Consider the following 26,717-nt stretch of genomic DNA (forward strand, 5'->3'; position numbering starts at 1 on the left):
GGAAGGGTCTGGTGTGGACTCAGAGAAGTGGTCGCTGTTATTCTGGAGCAGAAGTCATTCCCAGCTGCACTATAATAATAAAATAAATCTCGTTCCTGTGCTGGTCGAGGTTTCAGATGTTTCTGGGCTCTCGGAGCTGAAGGATTCTCCAGATGAAACGGCTCCAACAATCATTCCTACTGTGAGAATGATTTAAGGACGTCTGGAACGCCGGCAGGGGGCGTCTCCTCTCCCTCCCTCCTCCCCTCTGCAGAAGGAGCTGTTGGGGATCTCCTCCTAGACAACAAACCCACATTCACGGATGACGTCATGCTGCGTGTGGAGGATAAAGCGGAGGTTTCACTCTCTCGCTGTTTAATCCGTGGAGGAGCCAACGGGCGCACCATGCCGAGCCCGCGCGCACGGACTCCGAGGAGAGACCTGAGCTCCGTCACCGAGTCTGAGCCTCAGAGCAGTCTCCACTGATGATCGATGGACCGGTTGGTCTGGTTTCTGTCACGGATTCTCACCATGGGACACTGAACGGGGACGTCCAGGACGCACGGTTGGATACGGCTCGCGCGTAATTGCGCACAAGAAAGCGGCACATTCAGCAGCTCGGTGCTCGCGCTGAGACATGGATCCGCCTCAGCAGTGTGTGGCCAGGTACCTGCTGGTCCTCTCCCTCGGACTAATGATGGGCAGGGGGATCTGTCAGCACTACTACCTCCTCAGGCCCATCCCGAGCGACAGCCTGCCGCTGGTGGAGTTAAAAGAAGACCCGGACCCGGTCTTCGACCCCAAGGAGAGGGACCTTAACGAGACTGAGCTCAAGAGCGCGCTGGGGGACTTTGACAGCCGCTTTTTGTCCGTTTTGCCCCCCGTGGAGGAGAAATTCACGGGGAACGACGAGCTGGAGGACTTTGACGTCCACAGACCCGGTGGAGTACTCCCGAAGGAGATCCGCGCCGTGGACTTCGACGTGCAGCTCGGTAAGAAGCACAAGCCGAGCAAGAAACTGAAGCGGCGGCTGCAGCAGTGGCTGTGGGCGTACTCCTTCTGCCCGGTGCTCTACGCGTGGACCGACCTGGGGAACCGCTTCTGGCCGCGGTTCGTGCGCGTGGGGAGCTGCCTCAGCAAACGGTCGTGTTCGGTGCCGGAGGGGATGGTGTGCAAACCCGCGAACTCGACCCACCTCACGGTGCTCAGATGGAGGTGTGTGCAGAGGAAAGGGGGGATGAAGTGCGCGTGGATTCCCGTGCAGTACCCCATCATCACGGACTGCAAATGCTCCTGTTCCAGTTAGAGACTGAAGACTTTATCTTAGGGGTGCACGGCGTTGGGGTTTGATATCTGATGGGCCAACATTTCCACATTCATCTGAGCTGAAGCAGAAATATGAGGCGGTACCAGCCTGCAGCCATGCAGACTGGGAGACCCTGAAGGTTCCACAGAACCCCCTTAATTTAAACCCTGCATACTGGAATAAATAGAATTAAAGGGTTGCTTTAGATGTGTTTATATGCATGCCTTACCAAGGAACACTGTGCATATTTGAGACCATTTTAAACCTTGGGTTACAAGCAGGCGGCCTCTTTAGTTTCATGCATTTTCAGAGCTGATGGTAGCTGATTGCACCTCTCTTCTCTCTACATCTGTGTTCACTTCAATCTACACTGCAGAAATGTCTTCTTTTATTGTTCTCTTCACTAAAAAGGCTCTGAGGTGAAACATCAGACAGGCTCTAAGGTTGATCTAAAAGTACAGGGGCATGCAGGGATCATTTTCAATAACAAGCCACTAACTGTAAATGAACCCAACACAGTCAAACATTTAAACTCATCCAAAGCCATCATCCTGCTAAAGCACCACTGCTGTGATTCTCCTTTCATTAATGATCAGCTTCACACCATGCATGGAGCAGCTGCACGCCAGGGAAGGCTCAGAACAAGCTGAAAAATGTGAGAAGGAGGAGGGGTTGTTTGGTGCACCCAAGCTTAATGCAATGATAGCAAAAACCTTTTTACACATAAATACCTGTTAAGCTGATAAAAATACACATTTAGATGTTGGTGCATCAACAGATTGCATCATAACTTTCACTTTAGACTTTATTGTGAGTTAATTTTGGACTCTGCAGCTGTGGCAGGGAAGGAGAGGAAAAAAAGGAGCATATTGATCTGAGAAAAGGTTGAAATGATCACAGCTCAGCAGAAAACCTGCAGAAAGGTAACCCCACTCTTCCTGAGGCTGGCTGCAGGCTTGAACTACTCTTCATTTGTTCTAGAAAACCATAAAACCAGTCTGTTCTGCAGAGGCGCTGATATCGTCCTGACACCGTGCATCCCTGACTCCTCAGCTCATTATTTGTGATTCTTCTCTCACGTGCACTACCAAGTGTAGGAATGTATTTTGTGTATATGCGGTGCCATGCAGTAACATTTAACTCCCTGTACAGAGTCAGTATTATTTTGTAACCAGAGTTTATTTGTGGAGAATATTGCTTCTATATTTTGTATTTATGGAGACTTGGTGCATACGGACTCGCTGTTTTTCCATGTTTGGATGAAGCAGACCGACCTCTGGGTGGATTATCGACACTGCCATGTATCTGTGACCGTTTTATCCTGTAAATTAAAGAAATGTGCTATTTATTCTTTATATTGGTACAATAAAACAACACTGTTTACATGCTTCATGTCTGGTTTGGGCTCATTTGCATGGAGAGTTTTACACTGCTTTCCACATTATTAAGCAAATGACCTTTCTTTCCTAAATATTAATGCAAATGACAGTCAGAGTATTTTTCAGTCCTTAGCTGTTAGAGCATAATTCAGATGTTTTTGAACAAACTTCATGATGATAACCATTATTTAAAAAAAATAAAAACCTAAAAAGTCACTGTTCCACATTATTAAGCACAACAGAGTTTCAAACATTTTATAGGCTGTAAAGAAGTGAAAATGGTCATGTGTTGAATCTGCAGCATTAGGAGGTCATATTTACTGAAATCAAAGCTATTTCAATCAGAAACATCTGAACAGGCCAAGTTGATGTTAACATAGGAGCCCTTCTCTGATATCTCCTTCTGATATCAGTTTCTGCTTGAATTTCTTTGCAGGATGTCAGAATATCCTCCCAGAGCTGCTGTTTTGATGTGAACTGCCTCCCACCCTCATAGATCTTTAGCTTGAGGATGCTCCAAAGGTTCTCAGTAGGGTTAAAGGTCAGGGGAGGATGGGGGCCACACCATGAGTTTCTCTCCTTCATAGCAGCCAATGACACAGAGGGATTCTTTGCAGCATGAGATGGAGCATTGTCATGCATGAAGATCATTTAGCTTCAGAAGGCACGGTTCTTCTTTTTGTACCAGCAGCTTCAAATCCCTGTTTTCTGCTTTGTAATGACATTTTAGCATCTGCTCTCTTAATCTGATGAATCTGTCTGTCAGAAACCTTCCTCATTATGTCTTTATCTGCAGGAACCCGTCTGTGCTCTGAGTCAGACACTAATTCCTTCACAGTACGATGATCACGGTTAATATTTCATGAAATATGTCATGTTAGGGTTAGGGGTTAGGGTGCAATGCCTTCTCCAAGCCATTACTCTACTTGACCCTTTTCAGCAGCAGAGATCCGTTTTCTTTTCCAGATTGCTGAAACCTGTGGCCTGCTTAGTAATGTGGAACAGTGACTTTAGAGGTTTTATTTTTAAAAAATAACAGTTATCATTATGAAGTTTGTTCAAAAACATTTGAATTATGCTCTAACGGCTGATGACTTGAAAAATATTCTGTCATTTGCATGAATATTTAGGAAAATAAGAGAAAAAGGTCACGTGCGTAATAATGTGGAGAGCGGTGTATGGTCAGGACCTGGAGCTGCAGAGTGATTACTGTCAGATAGTGGCAGCAGCGTTTAAACTCTTTCTCCACTTCCTGTGGGTCAGTGGCGCTCGTCACAGCGAGCTGGCTGTGTCACGCTAACGCCATTTAACGCATCAGCTGCTTCTGACAATCATGCACTTCTAAACGCGCCGTGGTGTCGGGGTTAATCTGCATTAACGTTTACGTCCAAACACTTAATTACAGGAACAAAAGAGGGTCAGTTTTCAGGCAGAGGAGCTTAGAAACAGATACGTGTGATGGAAATGAAGCTGGAATCATTTAGAGACCCTAACCCTTCATCGGCCTCCACTCTACCTGAACTCACCACTGATACACGCCTCCTTCAGAGAGGTTAACGCCCTGATGAAGGGCCCAGCAGGGATGGACCAATAGGATGCTAACACTCCTCCTCCATGTTTGCAGCTCAGCAGGAGGCGAGAGGAGGAGGAGAGGAGGAGGGGAGGAGAGAAGGAGGAGGAGGATGAGGAGAGGGGAGAGGTGAGGAGGAGGGGAGGTGAGGAGGAGGAGAGGGGAGAAGGAGGAGGAGGATGAGGAGGAGGAGGAGGAGGAGGAGAGGAGGGGAGGAGGGGAGGAGGAGGAGGAGGAGGAGGAGGAGAGGGGAGGAGGAGGAGGAGAGGAGGAGGGGAGAAGGAGGAGAGAGAGAGAGGAGAGGAGAGAGAGGAGGGGAGGATAGGTTAGGAGAGGAGAGGGGAGGAGAGGAGAGGAGAGGAGACGAGAGGAGAAGAGAGGAGAGGAGAGGAAAGGAGAGGAGAGGAGAGGAGGAGGAGAGGGAGAGGAGGAGGAGGAGAGGGGAGAAGGAGGAGGAGAGGAGAGGAGAGGAGAGGAGGAGGAAAGGAGAGGAGAGGAGAGGAGGAGAGGAGAGGAGAGGAGAGAGGAGAAGAGAGGAGAGGAGAGAGGAGAGGAGAGGAGAGGAAAGGAGAGGGAGGGGAGGAGGAGGAGGGGAGGGAGAAGGAGGAGGAGAGGAGGAGAGAAAGGAGAGGGGAGGGAGGAGGAGGAGGGAGGGGAGAAGGAGGAGGAGAGAGAGGAGAGGAGAGGAGAGGAGGAGGGAGGAGGAGGAGGAGAGGAGGAGAGGAGAGGAGAGGAGAGGAGAGGAGAGGAGAGGAGAGGAGAGGAGAGGACAGGAGAGGAGAGGGGAGGAGGAGGAGGAGGAGGGGAGAAGGAGGAGAGAAGGAGGAGGAGGAGAGGAAAGGAGAGAGAGAGAGGAGGAGGAGAGGAGGAGGAGAGAGGGGAGGAGAGGAGGAGGAGAGGAGAGGAGAGAGGAGGAGGAGAGGAGAGGAGAGGAAAGGAGGGGAGGGGAGGAGGAGGAGGAGGAGAAGGAGGAGGAGAGGAGAGGGGAGGGGAGGAGGAGGGGAGGGGAGAAGGAGGAGGAGAGGAGAGGAGAGGAGAGGAGAGGAGAGGAGAGGAGAGGAGGGAGGAGAGGAGGAGAAGAGGAGAGGAGAGGAGAGGAGAGGAGACGAGAGGAGATGAGAGGAGGAGAGGAGAGGAGAGGAGGAGGAGGGAGGAGAAGGAGGAGGAGAGGAGAGGAGAGGAGAGGAGAGAGAGGAGAGGAGAGAGAGGAGAGGGGAGGGGAGGAGGAGGAGGAGAGGAGGAGAGGAGGAGGAGAGGAGAGAGGAGGAGGAGGAGGAGGAGGAGAGGAGAGGAGGAGGAGAGGAAAGGAGAGGAGAGGAGAGGGGAGGAGAGGAGAGGAGAGGAGACGAGAGGAGAAGAGAGGAGAGGAGAGGAAAGGAGAGGAAAGGAGAGGAGAGGAGAGGAAAGGAGAGGGGAGGGGAGGAGGAGGGGCGGGGAGAAGGAGGAGGAGAGGAGAGGAAAGGAGAGGGGAGGGGAGGAGGAGGGGAGGGGAGAAGGAGGAGGAGAGGAGAGGAGAGGAAAGGAGAGGGGAGGGGAGGAGGAGGGGAGGGGAGAAGGAGGAGGAGAGGAGAGGAGAGGAGAGGAGAGGAGAGGAGAGGAGAGGAGAAGGAGGAGGAGAGGAGAGGAGAGGGGAGGAGGAGGAGGGCTGGTTTAACCATCAGGCAGAGGAAGGAGCCAGCCCGGGGTCTCAGATAGAGACACTGGGATGTTTGATATAAAAGTTTAATATCAGACTAAAATAACCTGAACACGGTCAGCGAGTCTTTCTCCTCACTGTGGAGGAATGTTGTCCCATTCTTCTCTGCAGAATAGTTTTCATTCAGCCTCATTGGAGGGTTTTCCAGCATGAACGGCCTGTTTGAGGTCAGCATCTCAGTCAGATCTAAGTCCAGACTCTGACTAGACCGCTCCAGAACCTTCATGTAGTCTTTAGTCCATCCAGAGGTGGTCTTGCTGGTGTGTTTAGGATCATGGTCCTGCTCCATGACCCACCTGTGCTCAGGTTAGTTAGGACGCTCACCCTCATGGTTCTGCAGTTTAAACCGTCTTTTTGTCTCTCTGTACTGAATGTTCACAACTTTTTGAACAATTTCAAAGTCGTTTTTCTGTCTTTGTACCTAAAAGTTGCTGAAATATTTGTGCAAGTCTGTTAATCTCTTTGTACCAAAGCATTGCCAACATTTGTGCAATCTAACTCTCAGAGACTGACGTAGCCAGGGCGGCTAACACTAGCTACTGGGTACAAATGTTAATAACCCCTCTAAGGTTTATCCTGTCAAAATGCTTTAAAAACTGGAGGAAAGCTGAGACTCCCTGCTCTACAAATGCTGCAGTGATGCTGTTTGTTCCTCATCCCTCAGACTACAGAGCTCCAAAGCTCCTGTGTTTAGTCCTCCTCCTGTTTAGTCCTCCTCCTGTTTAGTCCTCCTCCTGTGTTTAGTCCTCCTCCTGTTTAGTCCTCCTCCTGTTTAGTCCTCCTCCTGTTTAGTCCTCCTCCTGTTTAGTCCTCCTCCTGTTTAGTCCTCCTCCTGTTTAGTCCTCCTCCTGTTTAGTCCTCCTCCTGTGTTTAGTCCTCCTCCTGTTTAGTCCTCCTCCTGTTTAGTCCTCCTCCTGTTTAGTCCTCCTCCTGTTTAGTCCTCCTCCTGTTTAGTCCTCCTCCTGTTTAGTCCTCCTCCTGTGTTTAGTCCTCCTCCTGTTTAGTCCTCCTCCTGTTTAGTCCTCCTCCTGTTTAGTCCTCCTCCTGTGTTTAGTCCTCCTCCTGTGTTTAGTCCTCCTCCTGTTTAGTCCTCCTCCTGTGTTTAGTCCTCCTCCTGTTTAGTCCTCCTCCTGTTTAGTCCTCCTCCTGTTTAGTCCTCCTCCTGTGTTTAGTCCTCCTCCTGTTTAGTCCTCCTCCTGTTTAGTCCTCCTCCTGTGTTTAGTCCTCCTCCTGTTTAGTCCTCCTCCTGTTTAGTCCTCCTCCTGTTTAGTCCTCCTCCTGTGTTTAGTCCTCCTCCTGTGTTTAGTCCTCCTCCTGTTTAGTCCTCCTCCTGTTTAGTCCTCCTCCTGTGTTTAGTCCTCCTCCTGTTTAGTCCTCCTCCTGTTTAGTCCTCCGCCGCTTTAGTCCTCCTCCTGTTTAGACCGCTCCGGGTGTTTAGTCCTCCTCCTGTTTAGTCCTCCTCCTGTGTTTAGTCCTCCTCCTGTTTAGTCCTCCTCCTGTTTAGTCCTCCTCCTGTTTAGTCCTCCTCCTGTTTAGTCCTCCTCCTGTGTTTAGTCCTCCTCCTGTTTAGTCCTCCTCCTGTTTAGTCCTCCTCCTGTGTTTAGTCCTCCTCCTGTTTAGTCCTCCTCCTGTTTAGTCCTCCTCCTGTTTAGTCCTCCTCCTGTTTAGTCCTCCTCCTGGTTAGTCCTCCTCCTGTTTAGTCCTCCTCCTGTTTAGTCCTCCTCCTGTTTAGTCCTCCTCCTGTTTAGTCCTCCTCCTGTTTAGTCCTCCTCCTGTTTAGTCCTCCTCCTGTGTTTAGTCCTCCTCCTGTTTAGTCCTCCTCCTGTTTAGTCCTCCTCCTGTTTAGTCCTCCTCCTGTGTTTAGTCCTCCTCCTGTTTAGTCCTCCTCCTGTTTAGTCCTCCTCCTGTTTAGTCCTCCTCCTGTGTTTAGTCCTCCTCCTGTTTAGTCCTCCTCCTGTGTTTAGTCCTCCTCCTGTGTTTAGTCCTCCTCCTGTTTAGTCCTCCTCCTGTGTTTAGTCCTCCTCCTGTGTTTAGTCCTCCTCCTGTTTAGTCCTCCTCCTGTTTAGTCCTCCTCCTGTGTTTAGTCCTCCTCCTGTTTAGTCCTCCTCCTGTGTTTAGTCCTCCTCCTGTTTAGTCCTCCTCCTGTGTTTAGTCCTCCTCCTGTTTAGTCCTCCTCCTGTGTTTAGTCCTCCTCCTGTTTAGTCCTCCTCCTGTTTAGTCCTCCTCCTGTTTAGTCCTCCTCCTGTTTAGTCCTCCTCCTGTTTAGTCCTCCTCCTGTGTTTAGTCCTCCTCCTGTTTAGTCCTCCTCCTGTTTAGTCCTCCTCCTGTGTTTAGTCCTCCTCCTGTTTAGTCCTCCTCCTGTTTAGTCCTCCTCCTGTTTAGTCCTCCTCCTGTGTTTAGTCCTCCTCCTGTTTAGTCCTCCTCCTGTTTAGTCCTCCTCCTGTTTAGTCCTCCTCCTGTGTTTAGTCCTCCTCCTGTTTAGTCCTCCTCCTGTTTAGTCCTCCTCCTGTTTAGTCCTCCTCCTGTTTAGTCCTCCTCCTGTGTTTAGTCCTCCTCCTGTTTAGTCCTCCTCCTGTGTTTAGTCCTCCTCCTGTTTAGTCCTCCTCCTGTTTAGTCCTCCTCCTGTTTAGTCCTCCTCCTGTTTAGTCCTCCTCCTGTTTAGTCCTCCTCCTGTTTAGTCCTCCTCCTGTGTTTAGTCCTCCTCCTGTTTAGTCCTCCTCCTGTTTAGTCCTCCTCCTGTTTAGTCCTCCTCCTGTTTAGTCCTCCTCCTGTTTAGTCCTCCTCCTGTTTAGTCCTCCTCCTGTGTTTAGTCCTCCTCCTGTTTAGTCCTCCTCCTGTGTTTAGTCCTCCTCCTGTTTAGTCCTCCTCCTGTTTAGTCCTCCTCCTGTGTTTAGTCCTCCTCCTGTTTAGTCCTCCTCCTGTTTAGTCCTCCTCCTGTTTAGTCCTCCTCCTGTTTAGTCCTCCTCCTGTGTTTAGTCCTCCTCCTGTTTAGTCCTCCTCCTGTTTAGTCCTCCTCCTGTTTAGTCCTCCTCCTGTGTTTAGTCCTCCTCCTGTTTAGTCCTCCTCCTGTTTAGTCCTCCTCCTGTGTTTAGTCCTCCTCCTGTTTAGTCCTCCTCCTGTTTAGTCCTCCTCCTGTTTAGTCCTCCTCCTGTTTAGTCCTCCTCCTGTGTTTAGTCCTCCTCCTGTTTAGTCCTCCTCCTGTTTAGTCCTCCTCCTGTTTAGTCCTCCTCCTGTGTTTAGTCCTCCTCCTGTTTAGTCCTCCTCCTGTTTAGTCCTCCTCCTGTTTAGTCCTCCTCCTGTGTTTAGTCCTCCTCCTGTTTAGTCCTCCTCCTGTTTAGTCCTCCTCCTGTTTAGTCCTCCTCCTGTTTAGTCCTCCTCCTGTGTTTAGTCCTCCTCCTGTTTAGTCCTCCTCCTGTTTAGTCCTCCTCCTGTTTAGTCCTCCTCCTGTGTTTAGTCCTCCTCCTGTTTAGTCCTCCTCCTGTTTAGTCCTCCTCCTGTTTAGTCCTCCTCCTGTGTTTAGTCCTCCTCCTGTTTAGTCCTCCTCCTGTTTAGTCCTCCTCCTGTGTTTAGTCCTCCTCCTGTTTAGTCCTCCTCCTGTTTAGTCCTCCTCCTGTTTAGTCCTCCTCCTGTGTTTAGTCCTCCTCCTGTTTAGTCCTCCTCCTGTGTTTAGTCCTCCTCCTGTTTAGTCCTCCTCCTGTTTAGTCCTCCTCCTGTTTAGTCCTCCTCCTGTTTAGTCCTCCTCCTGTTTAGTCCTCCTCCTGTTTAGTCCTCCTCCTGTGTTTAGTCCTCCTCCTGTTTAGTCCTCCTCCTGTTTAGTCCTCCTCCTGTTTAGTCCTCCTCCTGTTTAGTCCTCCTCCTGGTTAGTCCTCCTCCTGTTTAGTCCTCCTCCTGGTTAGTCCTCCTCCTGTTTAGTCCTCCTCCTGTTTAGTCCTCCTCCTGTGTTTAGTCCTCCTCCTGTTTAGTCCTCCTCCTGTTTAGTCCTCCTCCTGTGTTTAGTCCTCCTCCTGTTTAGTCCTCCTCCTGTTTAGTCCTCCTCCTGTGTTTAGTCCTCCTCCTGTTTAGTCCTCCTCCTGTTTAGTCCTCCTCCTGTGTTTAGTCCTCCTCCTGTTTAGTCCTCCTCCTGTTTAGTCCTCCTCCTGTGTTTAGTCCTCCTCCTGTTTAGTCCTCCTCCTGTGTTTAGTCCTCCTCCTGTTTAGTCCTCCTCCTGTTTAGTCCTCCTCCTGTGTTTAGTCCTCCTCCTGTTTAGTCCTCCTCCTGTGTTTAGTCCTCCTCCTGTTTAGTCCTCCTCCTGTTTAGTCCTCCTCCTGTGTTTAGTCCTCCTCCTGTTTAGTCCTCCTCCTGTGTTTAGTCCTCCTCCTGTTTAGTCCTCCTCCTGTTTAGTCCTCCTCCTGTGTTTAGTCCTCCTCCTGTTTAGTCCTCCTCCTGTTTAGTCCTCCTCCTGTTTAGTCCTCCTCCTGTGTTTAGTCCTCCTCCTGTTTAGTCCTCCTCCTGTTTAGTCCTCCTCCTGTGTTTAGTCCTCCTCCTGTTTAGTCCTCCTCCTGTGTTTAGTCCTCCTCCTGTTTAGTCCTCCTCCTGTGTTTAGTCCTCCTCCTGTTTAGTCCTCCTCCTGTTTAGTCCTCCTCCTGTTTAGTCCTCCTCCTGTGTTTAGTCCTCCTCCTGTTTAGTCCTCCTCCTGTTTAGTCCTCCTCCTGTGTTTAGTCCTCCTCCTGTTTAGTCCTCCTCCTGTGTTTAGTCCTCCTCCTGTTTAGTCCTCCTCCTGTGTTTAGTCCTCCTCCTGTTTAGTCCTCCTCCTGTGTTTAGTCCTCCTCCTGTTTAGTCCTCCTCCTGTTTAGTCCTCCTCCTGTTTAGTCCTCCTCCTGTTTAGTCCTCCTCCTGTTTAGTCCTCCTCCTGTTTAGTCCTCCTCCTGTTTAGTCCTCCTCCTGTGTTTAGTCCTCCTCCTGTTTAGTCCTCCTCCTGTTTAGTCCTCCTCCTGTTTAGTCCTCCTCCTGTTTAGTCCTCCTCCTGGTTAGTCCTCCTCCTGTTTAGTCCTCCTCCTGGTTAGTCCTCCTCCTGTTTAGTCCTCCTCCTGGTTAGTCCTCCTCCTGGTTAGTCCTCCTCCTGTTTAGTCCTCCTCCTGTTTAGTCCTCCTCCTGTTTAGTCCTCCTCCTGTGTTTAGTCCTCCTCCTGTTTAGTCCTCCTCCTGTTTAGTCCTCCTCCTGTTTAGTCCTCCTCCTGTGTTTAGTCCTCCTCCTGTTTAGTCCTCCTCCTGTTTAGTCCTCCTCCTGTGTTTAGTCCTCCTCCTGTTTAGTCCTCCTCCTGTTTAGTCCTCCTCCTGTGTTTAGTCCTCCTCCTGTTTAGTCCTCCTCCTGTTTAGTCCTCCTCCTGTTAAGTCCTCCTCCTGTGTTTAGTCCTCCTCCTGTTTAGTCCTCCTCCTGTTTAGTCCTCCTCCTGTTTAGTCCTCCTCCTGTGTTTAGTCCTCCTCCTGTTTAGTCCTCCTCCTGTTTAGTCCTCCTCCTGTGTTTAGTCCTCCTCCTGTTTAGTCCTCCTCCTGTTTAGTCCTCCTCCTGTTTAGTCCTCCTCCTGTTTAGTCCTCCTCCTGTTTAGTCCTCCTCCTGTTTAGTCCTCCTCCTGTGTTTAGTCCTCCTCCTGTGTTTAGTCCTCCTCCTGTTTAGTCCTCCTCCTGTTTAGTCCTCCTCCTGTTTAGTCCTCCTCCTGTTTAGTCCTCCTCCTGGTTAGTCCTCCTCCTGTTTAGTCCTCCTCCTGGTTAGTCCTCCTCCTGTTTAGTCCTCCTCCTGTTTAGTCCTCCTCCTGTTTAGTCCTCCTCCTGTGTTTAGTCCTCCTCCTGTTTAGTCCTCCTCCTGTTTAGTCCTCCTCCTGTTTAGTCCTCCTCCTGTGTTTAGTCCTCCTCCTGTTTAGTCCTCCTCCTGTGTTTAGTCCTCCTCCTGTTTAGTCCTCCTCCTGTGTTTAGTCCTCCTCCTGTTTAGTCCTCCTCCTGTTTAGTCCTCCTCCTGTTTAGTCCTCCTCCTGTTTAGTCCTCCTCCTGTTTAGTCCTCCTCCTGTGTTTAGTCCTCCTCCTGTTTAGTCCTCCTCCTGTTTAGTCCTCCTCCTGTTTAGTCCTCCTCCTGTTTAGTCCTCCTCCTGTTTAGTCCTCCTCCTGTGTTTAGTCCTCCTCCTGTTTAGTCCTCCTCCTGTTTAGTCCTCCTCCTGTGTTTAGTCCTCCTCCTGTTTAGTCCTCCTCCTGTTTAGTCCTCCTCCTGTTTAGTCCTCCTCCTGGTTAGTCCTCCTCCTGTTTAGTCCTCCTCCTGGTTAGTCCTCCTCCTGTTTAGTCCTCCTCCTGGTTAGTCCTCCTCCTGGTTAGTCCTCCTCCTGTTTAGTCCTGATGAAGCTCCTGAGCCTCAGAGCTGCAGACAAATCCGCGCTCTTGTCACCGGATGGCGCTGTAAGGTGTAGATCTGTAGGAGCTCTGGAGAGCGTCTGTGTGTTCGATCCTCGCTGTTGGCTGCTGATCCTCGCCTCTTTTCTCTGATGCCGTTTGTCCCGGGGCGTTAAGCTCACCACAGTCCGGCTTTACAGTCGACAAGCTGCAGGGATATCCACCTATTTCAGGTCGTGGGCGTCACGGCTGAAGCTGCCATGAGGATTAACGTCCGGACGGCCAACAGAGCCCCAGAACAGAACCACATAAACCCACATACTGTTAGTCAGACGACCTCTCTACAGCCCTCTTCTGCCTCATCTACTCTGGTTTCATCTTCATTTTCCATCATTTTTGGTTTGATAGTACTCTCCTATCATCAGACGGTCCTGGCTGGTCTCTAGTCTTCACCAGCCTGGTCCTAGTGAGTCCCAGAACCGCCGGTCCGCTCCACATCACTGGAGAAGTATTTTAGGTGTGATGCTCCAAGCTGCCCTGTTAGTGGTGTGTTACTTCATGGATGGAGAGAGTTAATTCTGATGGTTCCGTTGGCCGTAATGTTGGCTGTGATTTGTCTGATGAAACTTTAATCTTCCAGCTTCGTGCACCGGCTCATAAACATCCTCCTGAAGTTCCCGTCTCCTCCGTGTTCCCCGTAGCAGGCCAGGGCCCCGCCGCCGCTGCGGTGATTTGTGTGAGCACTAATCTGTGGTGACAGGGCGCTCGGTTCCTCTAATACCGGCTGCAGACCGGAGGATGCTGGCGTGTTAACGCCCTCTGTCACTCCTGAGCCGCTGTCAGCTCGGAGCGGCGTTCTCTAGGCCCGGTCTGTCCGCGGATCTGTTCAGGCTGTAATGTTTGTCGCCACCAGTGAGCCATTACTGCTCCTCTCCCTCCCTCTTCAGCCCAATCAGACCTCTGTTCTGATATTCTGAAGCCAAAACCTGATTAGATTCTCCCCCGTCTAAGAAAACTTCCTCTCATCAGCTCTGCCAAACACACAGCGTCCATTATTCATGGCAGATTATGAAATGACTTTTAAAAACTCTGACTGGATCAGGATCTGGATCAGGATCTGGATCAGGATCAGGATCAGGATCAGGCCATAGGGAGCACCTCCATTATCCCCAGAGAGAGAGTCTGTGGTCTGTGAGGGTCCGACTGCTGTCAGAGACTTTAGTCACACGTTTAAGACAAACATGGAAGGATGGACTGATCTGGTCTGACAGGGACCAGGACCCTCAGACTTAAACAGTTAAAGCCTCATGGTGAGTGAGGACGGCCTAGGGTACCGTCCAGGTGAAGAAGCAGGGTTGTCATGAGCCTCTGGTCCTGCGGTGGATGTCCCAAGGGCCTGGAAACCACAGGTGGTCTTCAGGGGTGTTGAGCTGGACCTTGGCTGCACAACAAGACACGTGTCAACACGTGTGGTGTTTAAATCTGCCCCCTACAGTCCAGCCTCAGGTTGTGGTACATCAGGAACCCTGAGCTCCCTAAAACATATAAACATGACTAAATATAGTTTAATGATCTGAACCTAACTAAGGGACATTTTTAAAGATGCATTTCTTCTGCTAAACTGCTCAAGCTCCGTCAGGCTGATCAGGAGTGAACAGACCTTTACAAGTCCAGACACTAATCCTCTATTGGACTGAGGTCTGGGCTTTGACTCGGCCACTCCAGAACATTCTCCTTGTTGTCTTTAAAACATTTCTGTGTAGCTTTCTCTGGATGCTTCGGCTCATTGTCTGACTGGAAAATAAATCTTCTCTAAGCCGTAGTTCTCTGTCAGACTGATCAAGATTGTTCATTTTCCCCTCTACCTTTACAAGCCTTCCAGGGCCAGCTGCTGAGAAGCATCCCCACAGCATGATGCTGCTGAAAAGCATCCCCACAGCATGATGCTGCTGAGAAGCATCCCCACAGTATGATGCTGCTGAGAAGCATCCCCACAGCATGATGCTGCTGAGAAGCATCCCCACAGCACGATGCTGCTGAGAAGCATCCCCACAGCACGATGCTGCTGAGAAGCATCCCCACAGCACGATGCTGCTGAGAAGCATCCCCACAGTATGATGCTGCTGAGAAGCATCCCCACAGCACGATGCTGCTGAGAAGCATCCCCACAGCATGATGCTGCTGAGAAGCATCCCCACAGTATGATGCTGCTGAGAAGCATCCCCACAGCATGATGCTGCTGACAAGCATCCCCACAGCATGATGCTGCCACCAGCGTGCTCCACAGTGGGGATGGTGTGTTTGTGGTGATGTCAGTGTTTGGCGTCTTGTCTGATGGTCTCAAAGCTCCATTCTGGTCTCATCAGACCAAAGACCTTTCTTCCTCTTGGCCATGGAGTCTCCCACAGTCCTTCTGGTGAACTCTAGTCCAGATTGAATCTGAGTTTTCTTCAACAGTGTCTTTCTCTTTGCCACTCTCCCATAAAGCTCTGACTGGTGAAGAACCCGGCCAACAGTTGTTGTCTGCAGAGTCTCTCCATCTCAGCTGCTGAAGCTTGGAGCTCCTTCAGAGTAGTCATAGGTGTCTTGGTGTCCTCTCTCACTAGTCTCCTTCTTGCACGCCCACTCAGTCTGTGAGGACGGTCTGATCTAGGCAGATTTACACATGTGACATATTCCTTCATTTCTTCATGATGGATCTAACTGAACTCTGGGGGATGTTCAGAGACTTGGAGATGTTTCTGACTTAGACTTTTCACTAACCTTTTCTCTGAGTGTTCTTTTGTCTTCATGGTGTAATGGTAGCCAGGAATACTGATGAACCAGTGACTGTAGCTTCCAGACTCAGGAGTCTTTATACTGTAATCACTGAGACACAGTCACTTATTTAATGAACATAACCTTTCAGAAATCTGGTTTCATTTTGACATTAAAGATGGATTTTAGTAAAATTTTTGTGTAAAAAAATCCAGATTATATTAACCATGATTGATTTATAATATTGATAAAAGGGCCAAACATCTGTCTACAACAGAACGTGTATTTTCTCAGTGACAGTCCTGATACCAGTAAAACCCACCACTACTGAGAACCAGCCCAAACCCTTTAATCAGCTGTTATTGGCTGAAGTTAAAACTCTGAGTTATCCTCTTATTTCAGGACTTTCAGCCAAATGTGGGAGTGAAATGTTATCAGGATAGATTCTTCCGGGGTCGGTCATTTAGACGTGCTCTGATCTCAGTATTCTTTTACTTCCAGCAGTGTTCCAGTCTCTATTTTTGTCCTCTTTGACTGACCGTAGTGACATCAGTGCACATGTGGATCGGCGGTCGCTGCCCTGCTCCAGAGCCCTGTTGGTCCGTTGGTGAGCAGAGCTCTAAGAGGCAGACACGTCCTTTCAAAAGTTTTATTTGTTTGGTAAAGGATGCTGTTTGGCGTGCGGCCCAGCTCATTGTCCTCTCCCACACATCAGATAATTGGAGGGCTTTTGAACCGTTGCCGCCGTCCTGGTCACGATGTTCAAACGGGGGTGCGTGGAAAGCTCCGTGTTGATTTTTCCAGCATTTCTTCGTGGGCTGTAAATTTCAACGGGCCGGTTTGACGGCTGGTGCGGGGGTGATGCTGCCGTTTGATGTCCAGAGCTCGTTAATCCAAACCTCATCTGGTATGTAAGGTCAGGCCCGGGACTTTGAAGTGCACGGGCCAGCGCTGCCAAGTCTGCAGAGAGGAGAGGGCACGGTCGGTTTGTGAAAGATCAGGAACTGGAGACACATCCTGGCTCCGGTCCACGGACTACTGTGAGGACCGGCTCTGGTTAGTCAGAGGGGCCTCTCTGCTGAAAACGCTCACATGAACGTTTCCTGTGAAGCCGAATCAAACACAAATCTGTCCCCGGGTAATCGCAGGAATGTGTGGAAGCTTGGTGTTTTCCTCTGAATACATAAACCCAGTATTAGCCGTATTAACCTACAGCGTTCATTTGTTTTTCTGAGGCTCACCATAATTGTCCTCTTGACAAACGCTCTCAGAAACAATCGTGGATCTCTGGTTGTTCTGGGCGCAGTCACGATGGATGTGCACAGGCTCACAGCGTCATGCATCTTTGGTCTGAGTTCCTTGGAAACGTGAGGGAATGAGCAGAAACGCTGTTTGTTATGTAAAATAAAGCAACAACAGCCCCCACTCTGCTCCCAGCGCAGGAATTCAGCGCAATTAACTCTTGAGCGTCGCATGTAAATATGAAGGATCGGGGCTCGCTCACTCGCAGCCATCCCGGCCCTTTGTTCTCCCGGGGCTTTGGCCGCCCGCCACTCTGCCTCAGTTGGCGGCACCTCGCTATAATTTTCTCACAATGGCTGGCGTGTGAGCCGTCCATCATTCCTCTCCCGTGTCTCCCTCTCTCTCCCCTCTTCACCTTCCACTCCACTTCCACTGGCACCTCTGAGCCTGGAGCAGATTCAGGCTCACCCGCTCCACGGCGCTCGCCAAGCCTCTCCTATCATCCTGTCATCACAACCCAAACAAGCCGCCCCGGGTTATTGATTAATTCACTGTCTTCACACTTGGCTCAGCTTTGATCAGATTTCTGCACGCATCATTTCTGCAGGGCTGAGACCTCTGCAGATTGTTTCCAGATCCACCTGACAGTCAGGAGTCCAGGATCTCTGATATTCTGCTGTTCCCTATAACACCTACGGGACCAGGATCCTGGAGCACAGGAGGACAGGAAGGGATGGTTTCAGGGTGAAACAGAGCAGATTTAGCTGTTTAATCAGGATTTAACCACTCATGATCTGAGGTTAGTCAAAGATGTTGTAATGTTTTATCATCACGACTACAAACCCCAACCAGAAATACAGTTAAACCTGCTAAAGTGGCCTTTTGGAAATATGCACACATTCTGCATTTGATGCCTCTTACATGTTCCAGAAAAGCTGGGACAGGAGCGAGAAAAGACTGTGAAGACATGAAGGCAAATGTGAAGCCATGCTGTTGTGATGGATGTGGACTGTGGTTTAGTCAAAGCCTTCCCTGAAAACATCTCTCTACTTTTCAGCACTGATGGTTCCTTTCCTGATGTGTGAGCTGCCCACACCAATCACAGCTCTTTCTCTCGACACAGAGGTGTACTTAAATACGACGTACCTCTCACTAATCCCTGCTTCATTAATGCTGATAGACCACAATGCTGCTGGCAAAAGCTCCACCTCCTCCACCCCAGCCTCCTCCTTTATAGACTAAGGCTTCACCTCCTCCACCCCAGCCTCCTCCTTTATAGACTAAAGCTGCACCTCCTCCACCCCAGCCTCCTCCTTTATAGACTAAAGCTCCACCTCCTCCACCCCAGCCTCCTCCTTTATAGACTAAAGCTTCACCTTCTCCACCCCAGCCTCCTCCTTTATAGACTAAAGCTCCACCTCCTCCACCCCAGCCTCCTCCTTTATAGACTAAAGCTTCACCTCCTCCACCCCAGCCTCCTCCTTTATAGACTAAGGCTTCACCTCCTCCACCCCAGCCTCCTCCTTTATAGACTAAAGCTGCACCTCCTCCACCCCAGCCTCCTCCTTTATAGACTAAAGCTCCACCTCCTCCACCCCAGCCTCCTCCTTTATAGACTAAAGCTTCACCTTCTCCACCCCAGCCTCCTCCTTTATAGACTAAAGCTCCACCTCCTCCACCCCAGCCTCCTCCTTTATAGACTAAAGCTTCACCTCCTCCACCCCAGCCTCCTCCTTTATAGACTAAAGCTCCACCTCCTCCACCCCAGCCTCCTCCTTTATAGACTAAAGCTCCACCTCCTCCACCCCAGCCTCCTCCTTTAGACTAAAGCTCCACCTCCTCCACCCGAGCCTCCTCATTTATAGACCAAAGCTCCACCTCCTCCACCCCAGCCTCCTCCTTTAGACTAAAGCTCCACCTCCTCCACGCTAGCCTCCTCCTTTATAGACTAAAGCTCCAATTCCTCCACCCCAGCTTCCTCCTTTATAGACTAAAGCTCCACCTCCTCCACCCCAGCTTCCTCCTTTATAGACTAAAGCTTCACCTCCTCCACCCCAGCCTCCTCCTTTATAGACTAAAGCTTCACCTCCTCCACCCCAGCCTCCTCTATAGACTAAAGCTCCACCTCCTCCACCCCAGCTTCCTCCTTTATAGACTAAAGCTCCACCTCCTTTACCCCAGCCTCCTCCTTTATAGACTAAAGCTGCACCTCCTCCACCCCAGCCTCCTCCTTTAGACTAAAGCTCCACCTCCTCCACCCCAGCCTCCTCCTTTAGACTAAAGCTCCACCTCCTCCACCCCAGCCTCCTCCTTTAGACTAAAGCTTTACCTCCTCCACACCAGCCTCCATTTTTATAGACTAAAGCTCCACCTCCTCCACCCCAGCCTCCTCCTCTATAGACTAAAGCTTTACCTCCTCCACCCCAGCCTCCTCCTCTATAGACTAAAGCTCCACCTCCTCCAGATAGTTCAGATGGAGACTGCATTATCACACGAGTCTAACATGAGAGTAGCATGTTGGCATCATTTTGTTGTCTTTCTGAGGCTGATTTGCTGGCTGATGTCAAGCTGATATTGTGCACATTGTGTTGCTTTCAGATTGAGCAGATGTTTGCACATTTTTCGTCCTGATTGGCTCTTCTCTACATGGATAGATGTGTGCAGGAAGGAAGCTCTGCTGAAAACAGACTCTGCAGGTATCTCCTCTGACACCTGCTCCAAGCTTTTACCCATACCCCCCTGTTATTTGAGAGTCTTCCTGTTCCTTTACACTGAGTTTATAAGCGATAATGATGAAACATTCCTGAAACAGAACATCCCTAGACTCTGCATATCTACAGTGGAGAGGAGCAAAGTGGCAGTTCTGGCATGCACCATAAACAGAGTAGAGTGCATGCCAGAACTGCAAAGACTGACCAGAAATGGAGCAGTTTGCTCTGGAGTTCACCTCCACTACAGATCCCTGTGCAGACAGATGTGGATGTCTAAGGGCAGTATTTAAGGAGCAGAGGTGGGTTTAAAATGTCCCTTTATTTCCTCAGTATGAGATTAAACACAGGAGAAACACGTCCTGAAATTAAGGTCTATTACAAGTACTCCTTCTGAAGCTGGTTTAGAGTCAGTCTTTAGCTGAATTTATCAGGATGTAAGCAGGGATACTGAACCTAAATGGTAAATGTAAAAAGACGTTGCATCCATGAAACACTCATTAGTTTGATGCATAGCTGAATACTGTGAAGGTAAAAGCGTCCGTGTGTGTAATACAGAGTGGGAGCGTTGAGAGATTAGCTTAGCTTAGCATAAAGCATGCAGAGATGTGGAAAGAGCTGCTCCGCTCCTCACTCATTAACGTGTCCCATCTTGTTTGTTTGACTCTTACACAAACAGAAATGTAAAAACACCAATTAGTGGTTTTAGGAGGCGCTCGGCGCTGGAACAGTTTCATGACTAACGATAAATCCAGAGAAGCCCGTTAAATCTAAGAGCCGGGGGATCAGAGCCTGAGGGTTGTCTGTCAGAAAGGTGAGGAACACGATGAAGAAACCATGAACAGATTAGTGGAATCTCTCTGCTGAGATGTGGGATTAAGGACGGCCCATAAAACGATCAGGATTTATGACGAGTTTTAGCAGAATGCAATTATGTCAGCAACCACAGGCGTGCTAAAGATGAAGCTCAGACATCAGGATGGAGCTGTGGAGATGTTTCAGTCAGGATGGAGCTGTGGAGATGTTTCAGTCATCAGGATGGAGCTGTGGAGATGTTTCAGTCAGGATGGAGCTGTGGAGATGTTTCAGTCAGGATGGAGCTGTGGAGATGTTTCAGTCATCAGGATGGAGCTGTGGAGATGTTTCAGTCAGGATGGAGCTGTGGAGATGTTTCAGTCAGGATGGAGCTGTGGAGATGTTTCAGTCATCAGGATGGAGCTGTGGAGATGTTTCAGTCAGGATGGAGCTGTGGAGATGTTTCAGTCATCAGGATGGAGCTGTGGAGATGTTTCAGTCAGGATGGAGCTGTGGAGATGTTTCAGTCATCAGGATGGAGCTGTGGAGATGTTTCAGTCAGGATGGAGCTGTGGAGATGTTTCAGTCAGGATGGAGCTGTGGAGATGTTTCAGTCATCAGGATGGAGCTGTGGAGATGTTTCAGTCAGGATGGAGCTGTGGAGATGTTTCAGTCAGGATGGAGCTGTGGAGATGTTTCAGTCAGGATGGAGCTGTGGAGATGTTTCAGTCAGGATGGAGCTGTGGAGATGTTTTGTTATCTTGAGGTTTAAGGAACTTTTTGCAATCCTGAGTGGAAGCATGGTTCCAAATCTGACACTGTCAGATCCTCTTTCTAATGTCAGACTTGGTTTTGGGCCTGATCTTCATTCTTCAAGAATCAGAGGAGATGGCCAGGTAGGAGAAGTCTTGATCCACATGCTGCTGAAGTCTGAGGTGTTACTGTGGTTACCACCTAACACGTGTCTTTGTCCGTGGTTAATCCTGGGATCAGATAAAGATCAGGGTCCATCAAATGAAGCCCAGAATATATGCTGACTAAACGGCTCAGCTCTGGTGTTTTTAGAAGATCCAAAGCTTCCTCATTACCCTGCAGATCTATCCTCACTAACAGCAGTCAGATGAAACAAAGAGGAAGGGTTCTTAGGAGACTCAGTGAAGGCTGAGGATGGCAGCCTGCAGATTTATCGTCCAGCAGATGAGTGGAAAGAAGCGGCGCTCGTCTGCAGAGACGCTTTCCTGCCTCACTTTAATTCAGTGTGAAGTGCTCAGGACACACGAGCGCCGTTTGGAGAAGATAAATGAGAAAGCCAGGAGGTTTTTTTCCACCCACACCGACACCTCGGGGTTCTGATCTAAAAGGAACATCAGCGTTGGTGATTGGACGCTGTCTGGGTTTTATTTTCAGACGTCAGGATTTAATGAACGTTTGGGTTTGAACTTCAGATAACCACCAATCACTGTTACAGATGCAGTCAATGCTAGATAATCTGCACAGAGGAGGTAACAGAGCTTTAGACTTTGTTTGTTTTATTTCAGACCACATTATAGACACTGAGACAAATTCAACATTTAACCTCACGTACATTACTGTAGTTAAAGCTGGAGGGATTTGTCTCAGTTGGTTCTCTAAATGAGTGAAACTAGACTCATGTATCTGACCAGTGTGTATGAACTGTCTCTTTACTCCACTGATGATCATCCCTGTACATGATGGTAGTGACTACTAGATCCAGACTCTGGGCCACCTGCAGTAAACTGAGCTGTGAGCTGGACTGTTGTGGATCTGGAGAGGACTGTGATTGTCTCTAGGAGATCAGGAAGTCCTCCACTCCTCTGTCTCTGCAGGGATGTTCTGGGTTTTACCTTTCTGCACACAGATGAAGAAAGTTTCCCGTCCCCCCCTCTCTGTTCTGGACTGTCTGGTAGGAGACGGCTGTGCTGAGCCTCTTAAGGTCCCGAAGTCTGCAGGAGTGGACTTCTTCCTCTTCTTCTTCTCTGTCAGACCCTCCTCATCAGCACGCATCCAAACTAAAAAAATAAGATGGTTATGGTAATAACTTAGATTTATGTACAAAACACAGAAATCAGCGCTGGAGAGTAACTCATTATATTTACTCAAGTTATTGTATCTGAGTAGCTTTTTTGTGTACTTGTACTTTTTTGAGTGTTTTTCAAAATCCCTACGTTTACTTTTACTTAAATACGTTAACATTGCATTTACGAAAAGCGTTGAGTACTGAGAAAAAAACAGGCCCTAAACAGCCGCTTCTGTCGCTTATGCCTCGGGCCGGCTCTGCATCCCTGCAACAATCAGGAATCTGCAGAGGAAAATCATAGAAATGACGAGATAAGGGAGGTATTTTCATATGCACTTTTAATAAAACTGGATTTTTTGATGATTAAAGCTTCTTTGATTTGAATTTTTTAACTACTTTTTCTCATTTTTGTGTTTAAAGACATTTTCTTTGTATTGTTTGTGGTAAACCAGCACTAAACGCCCCGTCTGATGAGTGCTGAGACTCAGCCCCCTGTATTCTGAGGTCATTGACCCGTGAATGGAGTTTTACTACCGCTGCATGTTCCCCTGAAACGGCGCTCAGTGTCTAAGAGGAAAACTCAGAGCTGCATGAAAACCTCCTCACGTTATCTCACTTTGGTCTGACTCCACCAGGAGCTCAGAGAGACGGACCCTAACCCTAGACCAGCAGGATCCAGGAGGAGACTCTGACCCACCAGGAGACCCTCAGAAAGCCATCAACTGTCTCACAGGGACAGGCCGGCGTCAAACAGAGCGTGTTTTGTGTCCCCGGAGGGCCGGAGCGCTACCCCGGCGGTCGTAAAACCCGGGCAGACCTGGTTGGTCCAGTAAACGTAATCTGAAAAGTGTTAATTACAACCTGGCGCCTCCGTGAAGCCGTGAGCGTGGTCGTCAGCGGCGTCCCCATCTCCTTCCATGGAAACGAGGTTTTCTCTGTCTGAATGGGCGCTTTAAACAAATTAAGAGGCGGTGGGACGTTTGTGTGCAGCCCTCTCTCTCCGGGGGTGGGGGGGTCCCGGCCGGAGATCCTGTGTTGTTTACTGTCATTCATGTGAAGGGCTGACGGTTTGTGTGTTTACCACACACAAGACGACACTCAATGAAAACGCTCTTTACACGGCAGCGCGGCCACACAGCAGCGAGACGCCACGGCCGCAGACGGCAAACAATGATTCATTCAGCTATTGTCAGGGAGAGGGGGAGGGGCCTAAACCTGGACCCTATGGAGGTTTACTAAACCTCTGGGTTTATCAGGGTCCAGTCTCTGGTTTACCAGGGTCCAGTCTCTGGTTTATCAGGGTCCAGTCTCTGGTTTACCAGGGTCCAGTCTCTGGTTTATCAGGGTCCAGTCTCTGGTTTATCAGGGTCCAGTTCCTGGTTTATCAGGGTCCAGTCTCTGGTTTACCAGGGTCCAGTCTCTGGGTTGACCAGGGTCCAGTCTCTGGTTTGTCAGGGTCCAGTCTCTGGTTTACCATGGTCCAGTTCCTGGTTTATCAGGGTCCACTCTCTGGTTTATCAGGGTCCAGTCTCTGGGTTGACCAAATCCAGTCTCTGGTTTATCAGGGTCTGGTCTCTGGTTTATCAGGGTCCAGTCTCTGGTTTATCAGGGTCTGGTCTCTGGTTTATCAGGGTCTGGTCTCTGGTTTATCAGGGTCCGGTCTCTGGTTTATCAGGGTCCAGTCTCTGGTTTATCAGGGTTCAGTCTCTGGTTTATCAGGGTCCAGTCTCTGGTTTACCAGGGTCCAGTCTCTGGTTTATCAGGGTTCAGTCTCTGGTTTATCAGGGTCCAGTCTCTGGTTTATCAGGGTCCAGTCTCTGGTTTATCAGGGTCCAGTCTCTGGTTTATCAGGGTCCAGTCTCTGGTTTATCAGGGTCCAGTCTCTGGTTTATCAGGGTCCAGTCTCTGGTTTATCAGGGGTCTCTTCAACAGAATCTCTCTCCATTATTTCACTCACATGATTTTATCAGCTCTGTTTAATTGTTGTAGGTTTTTGTTAGTTTTTTCCTCCCCCCCTCCTTTTTGACACACAAACAGCACATTAATTAAAGCCAAACTGGGGGCCCCCATTGGCCCCACATAAAACTCCACAAACCCCTCGGCACCAGCAGAGGCGCGCTGATAAATCAGCGGCAGGCTGCGAAGAAGGCGCGGTGCCGGCGGACCTGTGTGCAGCAGGATGAGTCTATCGGTGAATTTCACAGGTCATTACTCTGGCTCCAGCCCGCGCTGCCTCCAGTGGCTCTGGAGACGGTCGGCCTTTTTCTCAGAGACAACAGCTTACCGAGCTTTGTGCTCGCCAAACAAGCGTGTCTGTCTCACAGCGGCAGATTAATGTGGAGATAGCGGCCCCGCTCCTGAACAGGAGCCATCCTTCAACCTTCAGGGGCCACTACACCAAAACAAAACAACAACACCGCAAAGAGGGGCTCAGGGACTGAACCCTGGACCTCTGGGGACAGGACAGAGCTGGAGAGATGGGGGGGGAGAGGAGAGAGAGAAAGAGGGGGAGAGAGAGAGAGAGAGGGAAAGGGTAGAGAGAGATGGGAGAGAGGGGAGAGAGAGAGAGAGAGAGGGAGAAGAGAGGGGAGAGAGAGATAGGGAGAGAGGGGAGAGAGAGAGAAGAGAGAGAGAGGAGAGAGAGAAAGAGAGAGAGGAGGGAGAGGGGGGGAGAGGGGGGATAAGAGAGAGAGAGGGGAGAGAGAGAGAGAGAGAGGGAGAAGAGAGGGGAGAGAGAGATAGGGAGAGAGGGGAGAGAGAGAGAAGAGAGAGAGAGGAGAGAGAGAAAGAGAGAGAGGAGAGAGAGGGGGGGAGAGGGGGGATAAGAGAGAGAGAGAGGAAGAGGAGAGAGAGAGGGAGAAGAGAGAGAGTGAGCAGTGAGAGAGAGAGAGGGAGCAGAGGGAGAGGAAGGAGAGAGAGGAAGAAGAAAGAGAGACAGAGAGAGAGAGAGGGAGGAGAGAGAGAGAGAGAGGGAGGAGAGAGAGAGAGAGGGAGAAGAGAGGGGAGAGAGAGATAGGGAGAGAGGGGAGAGAGAGAGAAGAGAGAGAGAGGAGAGAGAGAAAGAGAGAGAGGAGAGAGGGGGGGGAGAGGGGGGATAAGAGAGAGAGAGGGGAGAGAGAGAGAGGGAGAAGAGAGAGAGAGAGAGGGAGAGGGTAGAGAGAGAGAGGGAGAGAGAGAGAGAGAGAGAGAGAGAGAGAGAGAGGGCTTTGTGAGTTAAAGGATGGATTTACAGAGAGTTCATGAAGCTGTTTCCTGTGCTCACTAAGATGAAACAAACGGTGATTTTCAATGATAAATTAATTGATCAAAACTTTTTAGAAGTAGATTGAACTCCTGCTTTCTTTATGACATGCTCACTTTGATATCGTCCCTCCTCCTGGGTCAGACCAGGGTGTTTCTGCTGGGAGTAAAGGAGAGGTTTGTTCAGAAGAGGTGAGGAGAGGATCCTCTCTGACTGACTGAGCTTCACCACAGACAGGTTAGGGTTCGGGCCAGTCCTGCCCCGTGGATGTTAGAGGGAGCTAGAACTGCTTCAGTACCATCAGACTCTTTGACACCATACTCCCTCATCCTTATTTCAGCTGGACTCTGGAGTTTTACTCCATTCTTCTTTGCTAAACTGCTCAAGCTCTGTCAGGTTGACCAGGCATCAGGTGTGAACAGCCCTCTACAGCACAGGCACTAATCCTCTCTTGGACTGAGGTCTGGGCTTTGACTTGGCCACTCCAGAACTTGTCTTTAAACCATTTCTGTGTAGCTTTCTCCGGATGCCTCGGCTCATTGTCTGACTGGAAAACATTTTTAATTTATTTATGTTTGCACAATGAAAGAATAACAATTGATATTACAGCTTTCACAAGGAAAGTACGTGAGGATTTGCTGTGGAATAGACTATCATGAAACCACTGAAAGCCCTATATAAAGTTTAACTGATGAGCATTTTTATGGATGGTTTTGGTGGATTTTTAGGGTTGTTTAGGGCTTAAATCAGTTTTAGTGGGGTCCTCATTCCAAGGTTGGCGCTCAGGCCCCAAAAATATTTAAATATGGGTCATTTTTAAATTCAGAGTCTACATTTCAGTGCAAAATTCTGCGTACTGTCCCTTTAAGAGAAGTGCTTTCAACCAGTCATTTTTGCATACATCTCCACGCCGCTGATTGGCAGAAGAATAAGAGTTTTAACCATCCGATAGCGTCTCTAATCGATGGTTGTTTCTGCCCTCTTTCTCTTCAGGTGTCCGTGAATTCTCAGCGAGGGCGGCGGCGTCCGTCCCGTGTAATAACAGTAAACCCTGAGGGGAAAAGTGACGGATGTGGAGGGCCTGTGGCAGCGATAGAAAGCGAGAGTGGGACTGTCAGACACGTCGACTCCGGCGCGGTGATGGATGGCGAGTGAGGTAAGACGGATGACATCGTCTGTCTGAGGCCGTGTTGTCATAGCGGAGGATCGCCGCTTGTCTTAACCTCTCAATATCAGAGAGCAAACTGAAGTTTGTTTACACTGCTCCAGAGGAGTGATTTAGAGCGAGGGGGCTCAGAGAACGGGGGCGGGGAGGGTCTGCTCGCCGGAGGGTCGGCTCGGGTTTCTAAACAGTCCCTTTGAAATTGAATAGGGAGCGTCCGAGGCATTTAAAGCTGGACCAGCAGCGCTCGTCTTAACCACGAGATAGAGAGGAGGCCAAACAGGATACAAACAACGTTAAATATCAGGATTTAAATAGTCGCATTCATCAATGATCAGATCAGATTATGGCCGTGATAAAACAGAGGATCAGACGGTATGGACGGCTCTAGAGGAGAGTCACCAGAGAGTTTGGCTTCAGTGTTAATTTACTGTGTAAGAAGTCTAAAAAATGTCCTTTTTCCCTGATAGGAAGACAGTTTTACAACGTAA

The 26,717-nt window shown here is 49.6% G+C and overlaps 1 protein-coding gene and 1 long non-coding RNA gene across 2 annotated transcripts in view; both read left to right on the plus strand.

Moving 5' to 3' along the window:
• LOC121503383 overlaps positions 1-26,717 on the plus strand; it is a 163,163-nt gene that overhangs the window by 66,504 nt on the left and 69,942 nt on the right. The window contains exon 2 of the long non-coding RNA XR_005991367.1: positions 26,058-26,220. This is a non-coding gene — a long non-coding RNA (uncharacterized LOC121503383). The remainder of the gene's footprint in view (positions 1-26,057; positions 26,221-26,717) is intronic.
• nog1 (noggin 1) lies at positions 617-1,365 on the plus strand. The gene has a single exon (XM_041777761.1). It carries the CDS (start codon positions 617-619, stop codon positions 1,283-1,285), a length of 669 nt encoding a protein of 222 aa, XP_041633695.1. The 3' UTR covers positions 1,286-1,365.

Source organism: Cheilinus undulatus, linkage group 21, assembly GCF_018320785.1.
Source record: "Cheilinus undulatus linkage group 21, ASM1832078v1, whole genome shotgun sequence".
Classification (NCBI taxonomy): domain Eukaryota; kingdom Metazoa; phylum Chordata; class Actinopteri; order Labriformes; family Labridae; genus Cheilinus; species Cheilinus undulatus.

Bases quoted from the DNA above. Each gene is read 5' to 3' on its own strand.
- nog1 (XM_041777761.1), top strand. From the start codon at position 617: ATGGATCCGCCTCAGCAGTGTGTGGCCAGGTACCTGCTGGTCCTCTCC.